This window comes from Mauremys mutica, chromosome 12 (genome assembly GCF_020497125.1).
Source record: "Mauremys mutica isolate MM-2020 ecotype Southern chromosome 12, ASM2049712v1, whole genome shotgun sequence".
Classification (NCBI taxonomy): Eukaryota; Metazoa; Chordata; order Testudines; family Geoemydidae; genus Mauremys; species Mauremys mutica.
In genome coordinates this window covers 5,053,427-5,065,163 of record NC_059083.1, presented here as the reverse complement: position 1 = coordinate 5,065,163, position 11,737 = coordinate 5,053,427, and the positions used below count along the sequence as shown (strand labels likewise).

Here is an 11,737-nt window from a genome sequence, read left to right as displayed (position 1 = left end):
CTGTCTCCCCCCTCCGGGAAAGGGCCGCCCCACGCACGTGCTTGCCGCGCTGGGGTCTGGAGCCGGCCCTGGCTGGGTGGACGGGGCTGGTAGGTGGAGGGAGGGAGGGAGCAGGAGGTGGGTGGTTGGAGCTGGGGGTGGGTAGGTGAATGGGGGGATGGGGGGATCTGGGGGTGGCTGGAGCTGGCGGGGGTAGGGCTGGGCTGGCAGGGGCTGCGGGTCGGGAGTGAGGGGCACCGGCAGAGTTAGCGGGGGGCAGGGCTGGGCTGGCAGGGGCTGCGGGTCGGGAGTGAGGGGCACCAGCAGAGCTCGGGGGAGACTATTTGTGGGTGTTTGTGTGTTACGATCCCTGTGTGTCTGTTGGCAGCGCAGGTGTGTTTGTGTGATTCTGTTTACACCTTGTGTGTGGGAGGGTTGGCAGCTTGTGCCCAGTGGAATAGTCTGTGTGTCGGTAGTTGTGTGTGTGTCTCTTGTGTGTGACTGTGTCTTAAGTGTATTTTAACATTTACACCTTGTATGTGTGTCTCAGCATTTACTGTGTGTGTTTGGGGTGTGTGTTAGCTACGGGGGGTGTGTTTTACCTCCATGTGTCTCTACACCCTGTGTCTGTCTGTCAGGGGGTGGGTGAGTGTGTTAGTATTGGAGTCAGCTAGACAGGGCTGTGTGTGTGTTTGTTTTGTGCATGTGTGAGTGTGTGTGTGAGGGAGTGTGAGTGTGTATGTATGTGTATGTGTGGGTGAGTGTATTTGTGTGTGTGTCCCCGTCCCTGCTGGGTCTGTGTGTGTGACTGTGTGTGTGTGTGTGTGTGTGTGTTTGCTCCATCTGTACAAATACGTCTCCGCCTAACCCCCGGCTCTGTCAGCTGCGTTTACAGCTTGTGTCAGTCGGGCCCCCGGGTTCACGTGTCGCTCCGCGGCCCCGCCCGTGTGTGTGTGTGTGTCGGCCAGAGCGACGCAGCCAGACACAGACGCAGACGCAACCTGCCCGTGTGTGTGTGTCGGCCAGAGCGACGCAGCCAGACGCAGCCTCAGCCGCCGGCCCCGAGCGTCCCCAACCCGCCCGGCAGCCGCCTCGCCTGGAGCCGCCCATGGGCAAAGCTCTGCTCCTGGGCCTGGCCGCTCTGGCCTGCGCCGGCCTGGGTGAGCCGCGAAACCCGGGGGTCTTCACCCCGCCCCCGCCTGGGGGCTCGCCCTGTATGTCCCCAGTCCCTGCTCGCCAGAGCCCCCCCCCAGCCGAGCGTAACTCGCTGCCACGGCGCTGAGGAGGATTTCAAGGGGTCCCGGACCCCCAGGCCTCCGTACAGCCCCATGGGAGGAGCCCCCCTTCGGCGCGAGCCCCCCGGGAAGATCGCGCCGGGGTCAGGCCCTCTGGCCCTGCCGCCCCCCAGGCCTGCACCTCTGAGCCTCCAGCGCCTGGCTCTGCCGTGGGCCCCGCGGGGAGTCCCCTCGCCCCGGCCCCCAGGAACCCCCCAGAGAGATCGACCCTCCCCCCCCCCGATCCCCAGCCTGCTCGGACTCTCCGCCAGCCGAACCCAGCCCAGGCGGGTCTCGGGGGGCTCGGGCCAGGCCAGTCGCACCCCGGCCAGCTGGGTCCGGCCCCGGCCCCTGGGGCTCCGGCTGCTCCTTGTCCCCCGTCCAGCAGCCCCCTCCCTCCAGCCGATCAGCCGATCGCCCCCCCCCCAACAGCCCTTTGGCCTCGGTCCCGGATAACAGGCCCCCTCGGCCCCCCCCTTCTGTATTCTCGCCTCAGCTCTTCCGCTCACCACTCGCCGGGTTCCCCAATCTCCGGCCATTGTCTGGGGTCCCGACTGCCGGGCCAGGTCACACCTGGTCCTCTGCACCAGCAACCCCCACCTCCCATGCAGCCCTGGGGAAACTGAGGCACGCCCCCAGCAGTCGTGCAGAACACCACGAAAATTCCCTGCTCTGTCCCCAAAGGCTCCGCTCCCCTCCCCGACCCGGGGAGTTTAATTCCCCAGCTCAGGCCACTGGGCGAGGAGCAGCCGGAGTTCAGGGGATTCTTCCCCAGAGAAGAACATGAGAGCGGCCAGACCGGCTCAGCCCGAAGGCCCATCCAGCCCCGTGTCTGGCACTGGAGCCCCCCCCCCGACCGGCTGCCACTTCGCTCAGGGCCCAGGAGGAATATTTTTAGCTGCGCAACAGTTTCCTCCCTTGGTTCCCGTCCCAGAGGAGTCGCACTTTGCCCCCGGGCCCAAGATTATTAGGACGTGTCCGTGTGTGTGGGGGGGGGGCGGGGAGCCCAGGGCTGGGCTGGCAGGGGCTGCGGGTCGGGAGTGAGGGGCACCGGCAGAGCTGGGGGGGGGCAGGGCTGGGCTGGCAGGGGCTGCGGGTCGGGAGTGAGGGGCACCGGCAGAGCTGGGGGGGACAGGGCTGGGCTGGCAGGGGCTGCGGGTCGGGAGTGAGGGGCACCGGCAGAGCTGGGGGGGCAGGGCAGGGCTAGCAGGGGGCTGTGTTCCCTGCCCCCCCCCCAACATGAGGCCTGGGCAGCCCCCGACCTCCCCCCCCTCACCCCCCAGCCTCACCCCCATCCCCTTAACCCCTGACCCACCTGTGACCTGACTCCCGGCCCCTTATTCCCCCCACCGCAACCGCAGCCCCCCCAACTGCTCCTGCCCCCCCAGACCTCCCTGCCTGTGTCCCAGCTCCCCGGCTCGTTCCCTGGGGATCCCCCCAGGGGGCGCTGTCGCGGGGCTGGGGCAGGCCCGGCTGTGGGCAGGGACCCCCCGGGGGAGCAGCCCCCAGTGCCCGGCTGGGGGGGTCTGTGGGGAGGGGCCCGGTCTCACCCCTGCTCCCGTTCCCAGGCGCGGCCCTGCAGTGCCTGAAATGCGACTTCACCGCGTTCGACGCCCCCTGTGAGCTCAGCCCGGTCACCTGCCCGGCCGGGCAGCTCTGCGCCACCGTCCGGGGCCACGCAGGTAACGGCCCTGCCCGCGGCTCCGGGCTCCTTCCCCCTCCCTGGGGACCCTCCTGCTCGGTCCCCGTCCCGTTCCCCCTCCTCCGGCTCCGTCGCTCCCTCTGGGTCCCCATCCCCTTCCCTCCTTCTCCGGCTCCGTCTCCTTCCCTCCTTCTCCGGCTCTGTCACTCTGTCGGTCCCTGTCCCGTTCCCTCGTTCTCCGGCTCCATGTCTCTCTCTCGGTCTCCGTCCCCTTCCCTTGTTCTCTGGCTTTATCACACTCTCTTGTTCCTTTTCTTATTCCCTCGTTTTCTCTCTCGTTCTTCTGTTCTCTTTCGTTCTCTCTTTTTCGTTCTCTCTCTTTCCCTTGGTTCCTCCCTCCTTCCTTCGTTCTCTTGTTTCCTCCTCTCATTCCCTCTCTCTCTCTCTTCCCGCAGCTGGTCACAAGACGATTGTGCGGAAGAACTGCCTGGACGAGGTGAAATGCAGCACCCAGGACACGGCGACCTGGGCTGGCGTCACCTACGCCACCTCCTACACCTGCTGCCAGGGCGACTTCTGCAATTAGGCCCTGGAGCACCCCGGGGCCGGCGCCTCCGACCGTCCCCCCTTTCAGGGGGCGGATTTGGCTTGCGTGCCCCCAAATTTCACCTCCCTTAAAAACGACGTGCTGACGTCAAAATCCAGAAGTGCCCCAGCCCCGCTGTGACTGAACAGGGGGAGACTTTCTCCCTTTGATCCTGTAATTATAAATAAATAAAATGGAATAGAAACCCCGTGCTACATTTCAGTGTATAGGACATAAGAGCGGCCGTACCGGGTCAGACCAAAGGTCCGTCCAGCCCAGGGTCCTGTCTCCGACAGTGGCCAGTGCCAGGTGCCCCAGAGGGAGTGAACAGACCAGGGAATCATCCACTGACCCAGCCCCTGTCGCCCGTTCCCAGCTCCTGGCAGTATTAACAAGTCACCGTCTGTATGAAAGTTTAGTTTGCAGTGACTCTGAGTTGGACAGGGACCAAGAGAGAGCGACAGAGCCAGAAATTTTTCTATAGCCTGTCGTCGAACTAGGCAAATATCGAGCGGAGTTGATGTCCCCCTGGAAGAGCTCTGCCTACCCCCCCGGTGGACTTGTATCCCTGTCGAGAACCGCGGCTCTAGGCGTATAAGAATCACAACGTGCAGGCGCGCAAGGGATGCAGCTCGACATGCGTTAGCCTGACAGCCGCAGGCTTATCTGGCTGGAAATACCCCGGGATTGAAAGCTATTTGGGTGCTTAAAAATGCAGCTGGGCACCAGGTTCCCGATCCCCCTAACTCTGATTTCAATGGGGCTCGGGCGCCTGGACGCTTTTGAAAAATCCCCCCTAGGTGCCTCCTGGCAGCTGTTGTGTTTAATCTTCAAAAATCTGTCCCCTCTTCAGAGACCAGAGTCAAGGCAGGAATCTGCATTTCCAAGAACATCTGCTTGTTGTTGGTTGTTCTCTGTGGTGTCGGGGCCTCCAGGCCGCTTGGGACACATCAACGAACTCCCAGGGGAAGAGAAGTCCCACTTTCTCTGAATTCGCGCCCGCTGGCTGGGGGGTTTCTCCAGCTGGGTCCAGTTTTAAGCAATCGCTTTCGACGGTTCCCAGTTGGCTTGGACTCACCTCAGCCCAACCGGATGGTTTTCTGTGTCGTGGGTCAAGTACACCCCGTCCCCCTTTGGGGTGGGGCAAAGGTGTCGCGGATCCACAGTTAAGTCCGCCTGCCTGCCCTTAGCCTCAGGGCAGTATGGCCCAATGGCTGGAGTCAATATCCTTGCCCTGTGACACCAGTCTGTATGGCTGCCCTCCTTCGCCCAGTTGAGTGGCCGAGTGTCCAGCGTCAGTAAAGCTGCCCTCCTTAGCAGGGCTCTGCGGCCTAATGGTCAGAGGCGGGGAGGTGAGCTGCCACCCGCACAGGGCAGCAGGGGTAGGGGGGCCCGGGCCCTCCCTCTCCACCGGGTCCCAGCCAAGGCCCCGTAATGGTGAGTGCACGTGGCACCGAGTCAGCGAGGCGCCGAGCGAAACACGCCAGCCCAAGAGCCGGTTCTGTAACCGGCCCCCTGCCTAGTTCCCCTGGGCTGGTTCCTACCGGATTCCCCAGTGCTGCCATCTGGACGCCCTTGGGCTCTCCGGGTTCCTCAGCCAGCACCGGTCCTGGCGGCGCCGACCTCCCTCGTGCGCCCGCCTGGGTCCCGGTGCCTCTGGCTCCCGCGCTCAGGGGTTCTGGCTGTTCCCAGGCTGGAGCCAGCGAGGTGCGTCCTTCCTCGCCGGGGGTCAGCCTGCAATGAGGCTGGGCCGCTCCCTTTTATACTGCAGCCGCAGTCGGAGCGTGCTCAGTAGGGGCGAGGGGGCGTGGCTTCCGCTGGCTGGAGTGCAGGCTTAACCCCTTCCTCTCCAGTGCAGGGCAAGTTCACCCCGTCACAGGCTCCCAGAGAAGAAACTAGAGACAAGGTGGGTCCCATAAAAGATTCGCTCACCTCCCTTGTGTCTCTGAGATCCTGGGAGCGACATGGCTACACCGCCACCTGCCTACAGAGAATTAACTAGCCCATGATGTTCTCTGGAAAGTCGCATCGCTTTAACGAGCCTGGTATGATCAAATCACCGCGCTGGACGCAGCTGTACCAGTATCAAAGTGCATGTGGTCCCTTTATACTGGTCTGACTGGTCCGCATTGGGGGTTCATAGAATCATAGAATCTCAGGGTTGGAAGGGACCTCAGGAGGTATCTAGTCCAACCCCCTGCTCAAAGCAGGACCAATCCCCAACTAAATCATCCCAGCCAGGGCTTTGTCAAGCCGGGCCTTAAAAACCTCTAAGGATGGAAGGGGATTGGGATCACAGCCCCTCACCTCGACCCCCCGGGCGTGTGATCAAAGGAAAGAGGTTAACCCCCCGCCCCACATGTGCCTCACTGAAAGTTACAGCGGTAAAACTTCCAGGCGTTGGTGAAAGGAAACTGATGTGGGGTGTAGGCGCGATCTCGCGGGAAGAACTGGGGTGTATTTACCGTGTATTTAATCGGAGGGGGCTTCACCTCCACATCGGGCGCAGTGGAGATTTTACCATCCCACGGAGGACCCCGAGGACACACGAGAAACCAGCCCTGCCCCGTTCGCGGATTAGCCCCGTTCCACAGCGTGTTAGCGAGACAAAACCCACAAACGCCAGCCCAGCAGAGGAGATGGAGCCCACGCGGGAACGGCCACCGCTCGCGTTAGTGACACCAGCCCACGCGGGGAGGGACTCGGGACGCCGAGCTACCGGCCGCGTTTCACCCGATGTCCCCCACCCCGGCTCTCTGGTGAGGTGCCAAGGGGGGGGGGGTGTCCCGCCCGAGCCGCGGCGTGTGGGAAATTCCTGCTTCCCCCAGCGCCTGCTGCTCTTGGGATCGGGCAGATGAACGAGATCATCTCAGCTGGGGCACGACAGGGCGGGACAAAGGTCTGCTCTGTGTGTGTGTCTGTGTGTTAGCTACAGCGAGGGGTGTGTGTGTGTGTGTGAGAGAGAGAGAGACTGTGTGAGTGTATGTGTTTGGTTTGTGTGTGTGTGTGTTAGCTATGGAGATGGGTGTTTTACCTACGGGTGTCTTTACACCCTGTGTCTGTCTGTCAGGGTGTGTGTGTGTGTGTGTGTGTGTGTGTGTGTGAGAGAGAGAGAGAGAGAGTGAGAGAGAGAGTGAGTGTATGTGTTTGGTTTGTGTGTGTGTGTGTTAGCTATGGAGATGGGTGTTTTACCTACGGGTGTCTTTACACCCTGTGTCTGTCTGTCAGGGTGTGTGTGTGTGTGAGAGAGAGTGTGAGTGTATGTGTTTGGTTTGTGTGTGTGTGTGTTAGCTATGGAGATGGGTGTTTTACCTACGGGTGTCTTTACACCCTGTGTGTGTGTGTGTGTGTGTGTGTGTGAGAGAGAGAGAGAGAGAGAGAGTGTGTGTGTTTGGCTTGTGTGTTTGCTACGGGGGTGTGTGTTTTACCTACGGGTGTCTTTACACCCTGTGTCTGTCTGTCAGGGTGTGTGTGAGTGATTGTGAGTGATTGTGGGCGTGTGTTTTGTCTGTACGAATACGTCTCCACCTAATCCCAGGCTCTGTGTCAGCTGCACACGTCCATGTGTTTACAAGTTGTGCCAATCAGGGTCCCTGCGTCCATGCCCCACCTGCCCCTCCCACCCCAGCTGTGGGTATCAGACAGATCCCACGCAGCCAGACGCAGACTCAGCCGCCAGCCCCCGAGCCCTGGGACGGTCCCGCCTGCCTCCATAATCCGCTGGTGTCCGCCTCGCCAGGAGACGACCATGGGCAAAATTCTCCTCCTGTGTCTGGCCGTTCTGACCTGCGTCGGGATCGGTGAGCCATGAAACCCAGCGGATCTTTGCCCCACCTCCACTTTCCAGTGTGGGTCGGTAGCTCTCGCGTTGTATTTCTCCATTCCCTCCTTCCTCAAGAGAGCCCCCTTTCGAGTGTAACTCGCTTCAACACCAAGCCACTGCGCTAAGGAGAATTTAAAAACTCTATCCTCCTTCCTGATTGGAAGAGTTTAATTCCCAAAACTCAGACCACTGGACGAACAGCAGCCAGAATTAAGGTGATTCTTCCCAATATCCCCTTAACTCTGCCCTCCCTTGTATCAATGGCACTCACAGACCACAGTCAGGGATCGCAGTGGGTCATGTGAGTACAAGCTGTGGCAAGAACCATTCTTGTGTGAGCTGGTTGAGGTACTCAGTTGTTCTCCCTTCCTATTGACATCTCTCTGGGGGGATCAGAGTTATGTGGGAAATGCCCCCTTAACTCTGCCCTTTCCAGCTTTTCCCACCCTTGAGCTTTGCGGAGTTAAACTCTCTTATTTGTAAGAGAATTTTTGGAAATTAAGCGCCACTGTTCAGTGAATGTGCACGTGATACTGCTACGCCCCTGCCGCCGGAAATCCTGCCTAACAAAGTGAGGGTTGAAGGAAGCGGGGTAACGGGGGCACTGGGGGGTGGCAGATGGAGCTTTATGGGGACTGCGGGGGGAAGGGGAGTAGCGGGGTAGGAATAGAGGGGTTATTTTTTGCTGCCCTAAACATGTGGCCTGTTTCCAGACCCCTCTGATAAACAGCGCCAGGCTCTCGCTGCCGCGGCTTATCAGCCGGCAGCCAGATAGCCCCTGTCAGGAGAGGCAGGTTGGGGCGGCTGGGGGGGCAGGAGGGGGGGGGACTGAAGCTCCCTGACCAGCTGCCACTTCGCTCACGGCCCAGGAGAAATATTTTTAGCTGCGCAACAGTTTTCTCCCTTGGTTCCCGTCCCAGGAGAGTCGCCCCTCGTGCCCCGACCCCCCACGCTGCCCCCCGTCTCCCTACACCCTCAGCCCTCGACCCAGCCCCATCTCCCTATGCCCTCAGCCCCTGGCCTGAGCCCCTCCCTTCAGCTCCCCGGCCTCAGCCCCAGCCCCTGACCCACACCCCATTTCCCCACACCCTCACCTCAACCTGATCCCCCTTCTCAGCCTCCCAGCCCCTGACCCACACCCCATTCCCCACACCCTCACCTCGACCTGATCCCCCTTCTCTCAGCCCCCCTGACCCACACCCCATTCCCCCAGCCTCACCTCGACCTGATCCCCCTTCTCAGCCCCCCAGACCCTGACCCACACCCCATTCCCCACACCCTCACCTCGACCTGATCCCCCTTCTCAGCCCCCCAGACCCTGACCCACACCCCATTCCCCACACCCTCACCTCGACCTGATCCCCCTACACAGCCCCCAGCCCCTGACCCACACCCCATTTCCCCACACCCTCACCTCGACCTGATCCCCCTTCTCTCAGCCCCCCTGACCCACACCCCATTCCCCCAGCCTCACCTCGACCTGATCCCCCTTCTCAGCCCCCCAGACCCTGACCCACACCCCATTCCCCACACCCTCACCTCGACCTGATCCCCCTTCTCAGCCCCCCAGACCCTGACCCACACCCCATTCCCCACACCCTCACCTCGACCTGATCCCCCTTCTCAGCCCCCCAGCCCCGGTCCCACACCCCATTTCCCCACACCCTCACCTCGACCTGATCCCCCTTCTCAGCCCCCCAGCCCCCGACCCACACCCCATTTCCCCACCCTCACCTCGACCTGATCCCCCTTCTCTCAGCCCCCCGACCCACACCCCATTCCCCCAGCCTCACCCCATCCCCTAAACCCCACCCCATTTCCCCACACCCTCACCCCTGACCCCCTTCTCTCAGCCCCCCCAGCCTCACCCCCATCCCCTGAACCCCTGACCCACCCCTAATCTGACTCATGGCCCCTTATTCCCCCACCTCAACCCCAGCCCCTCAGCCCCTCCTGCCTGTCCCAGCTCCCCGGCTCATTCCCTGGGGCTCCCCCCAGGAGGCTCTGTCATGGGGCTGGGGCAGGCCCAGCTGTGGGCAGGGAGCCCCCAGGGGTGCAGCCCCCTGTGCCCGGCTGAGGGAGGGTTGGTGGGTCTCACCCCTGCTCTCTGTTCCCAGGCGCGGCCCTGAAGTGCCTGAAATGCGACTTCACCATATTTGGCATCCCCTGCCACACCACCACCATCACCTGCCAGGACAACCAGCTCTGCGCCACCATCCGGGGCCGCGCAGGTAACGGCCCTGCCCGTGGCTCCGGGCTCCTTCCCCCTCCCTGGGGCTCCCTCCAGCTCGGTCCCCGTCCCGTTCCCCCTTCTCCGGCTCCGTCGCTCCCGCTCGGTCCCTGTCCTGTTCCCCCCTTCTCCAGCCCCGTCACGCCCGCTCGGTCCCCGTCCCGTTCCCCCTTCTCCGGCTCCGTCGCTCCCTCTCGGTCCCCGTCCCGTTCCCCCTTCTCCGGCTCCGTCGCTCCCGCTCGGTCCCCGTCCCGTTCCCCCTTCTCCGGCTCCGTCACGCCCGCTCGGTCCCCGTCCCGTTCCCCCTTCTCCGGCTCCGTCGCTCCCTCTCGGTCCCCGTCCCGTTCCCCTTCTCCGGCTCCGTCGCTCCCTCTCGGTCCCCGTCCCGTTCCCCCTTCTCCGGCTCCGTCGCTCCCGCTCGGTCCCCGTCCCGTTCCCCCTTCTCCGGCTCCGTCGCTCCCGCTCGGTCCCCGTCCCGTTCCCCCTTCTCCGGCTCCGTCGCTCCCTCTCGGTCCCCGTCCCGTTCCCCCTTCTCCGGCTCCGTCGCTCCCGCTCGGTCCCCGTCCCGTTCCCCCTTCTCCGGCTCCGTCGCTCCCGCTCGGTCCCCGTCCCGTTCCCCCTTCTCCGGCTCCGTCGCTCCCGCTCGGTCCCCGTCCCGTTCCCCCTTCTCCGGCTCCGTCGCTCCCGCTCGGTCCCCGTCCCGTTACCCCTTCTCCGGCTCTGTCGCGCCCTCTCGGTCCCTGTCCTGTTCCCCCTTCTCCGGCTCCATCGCCTTCCCCCTCCCTGGGGCTCCCTCCCGCTCGGTCCCTGTCCTGTTCCCCCTTCTCCGGCTCCGTCGCGCCCGCTCAGTCCCCGTCCTGTTCCCCCCTTCTCCAGCCCCGTCGCTCCCGCTCGGTCCCTGTCCTGTTCCCCCTTCTCCGGCCCTGTCGCTCCCTCTCGGTCCCCGTCCCGTTCCCCCTTCTCTAGCTCTGGGATCCTTCCCCCTCCCTGGGGCTCCCTCCCGCTTGGTCCCTGTCCCATTCCCCCTTCTCCGGCTCCATCGCTCTGTCGGTCCCTGTCCCGTTCCCCCGTCTCCAACCCCGTCGCTCCCTCTCAGTTCCTGTCCCGTTCCCCCTTCTCCGGCTCCGTCGCCTTCCCCCTCCCTGGGGCTCCCTCCTGCTCGGTCCCCGTCCCATTCCCTCCTTCTCCGGCTCCATCACCTTCCCCCTCCCTGGGGCTCCCTCCCGTTCGGTCCCCGTCCCGTTCCCTCTTTCTCTGGCTCCATCACCTTCCCTCTCCCTGGGGCTCCCTCCCGCTCGGTCCCTGTCCCATTCCCTCCTTCTCCGGCTCCGTCGCCTTCCCCCTCCCTGGGGCTCCCTCCCGCTTGGTCCCCATCCTGTTCCCCCTTCTCCGGCTCCATCGCTCCCTCTCGGTCCCTGTTCCCTTCCCTCCTTTTCCGGCTCTGTCACTCTCTCTCGGTCCCCGTCCCATTCCCCTGTTCTCGGGCTCCGTCCCCCTCGCTCGGTCCCCATCCCCTTCCCCCCTTCTCCAGCTCCGTCGCTCTCTCTTGGGCCCAGTCTCCTTCCCTCATTCTCTCTCTCTCTCCTTTCTTTGTTCTCTTTTTTCCTTTCTCCTTCTCTCATTCCCTCTCTCTCGCTCTCTGCCTCCAGCCGGCCACAAGCTGATCATGAAGAAGAACTGCGTTGACAAGGGGAAATGCCACACCAACGACAACTCGACCTTCGCCGACATCACCTACAGCACCTCCTACGAGTGCTGCGAGGGCGAATTCTGCAACTCGGCCGCGGGCGCCGGGGCCCAGCTCTCCCTGGCCGCAGGCCTGGCCGGGCTGGGGGCCTGGCTCGCCCGGGGCCTCTAATCCCTGCTCCGCAAGCCGGGAGGCAAGAGGAAATCATTTCTGTTGGGGGGGCAAAAAAAAATCGAGCTAGCCATTGCCTTTAAATAGCTCCTCCCCCTTGCTTCTTAAAGGGGCGCTTGGTGACCAGAGTCTAGCCCGGATTGCTTTGCCTTTTTTTGGTCATCTTAAATTGTTATAACCCAGGGATGGGGCAGCGGGAAAGGCCCTGACGGATGGGGAAGGGGTGGGGTCTGTCTGGAGAAGGGTGGGTGAATTTCTTGTTTCACTCCAGTATAAAGAGTGCTGAACTGGAGTCACTCCAGATTGACACTGGGGTTACTGAGCTCAGAATCCAGCCCTGGCTTC

General features: G+C 63.0%; 1 protein-coding gene across 1 annotated transcript; it reads left to right on the top strand.

Moving 5' to 3' along the window:
- The first annotated feature begins 940 nt into the window (after positions 1 to 940).
- On the top strand, positions 941 to 11,407 carry LOC123345598 (protein Bouncer-like). Its single transcript, XM_044982583.1, has 3 exons — positions 941 to 1,139; positions 2,822 to 2,935; positions 11,184 to 11,407. The coding sequence occupies exons 1-3, from the start codon at positions 1,088 to 1,090 to the stop codon at positions 11,390 to 11,392; spliced, it is 375 nt and encodes a 124-aa protein (XP_044838518.1). The 5' UTR covers positions 941 to 1,087; the 3' UTR covers positions 11,393 to 11,407.
- Positions 11,408 to 11,737: the final 330 nt, after the last annotated feature.

Coding starts and splice junctions, on each gene's coding strand:
- LOC123345598 (XM_044982583.1), top strand. CDS start 1,088: ATGGGCAAAGCTCTGCTCCTGGGCCTGGCCGCTCTGGCCTGCGCCGGC. Junction 1,140..2,821: donor TCTGGCCTGCGCCGGCCTGG/GTGAGCCGCGAA, acceptor TCCCGTTCCCAG/GCGCGGCCCTGCAGTGCCTG. Junction 2,936..11,183: donor CACCGTCCGGGGCCACGCAG/GTAACGGCCCTG, acceptor CTCTGCCTCCAG/CCGGCCACAAGCTGATCATG.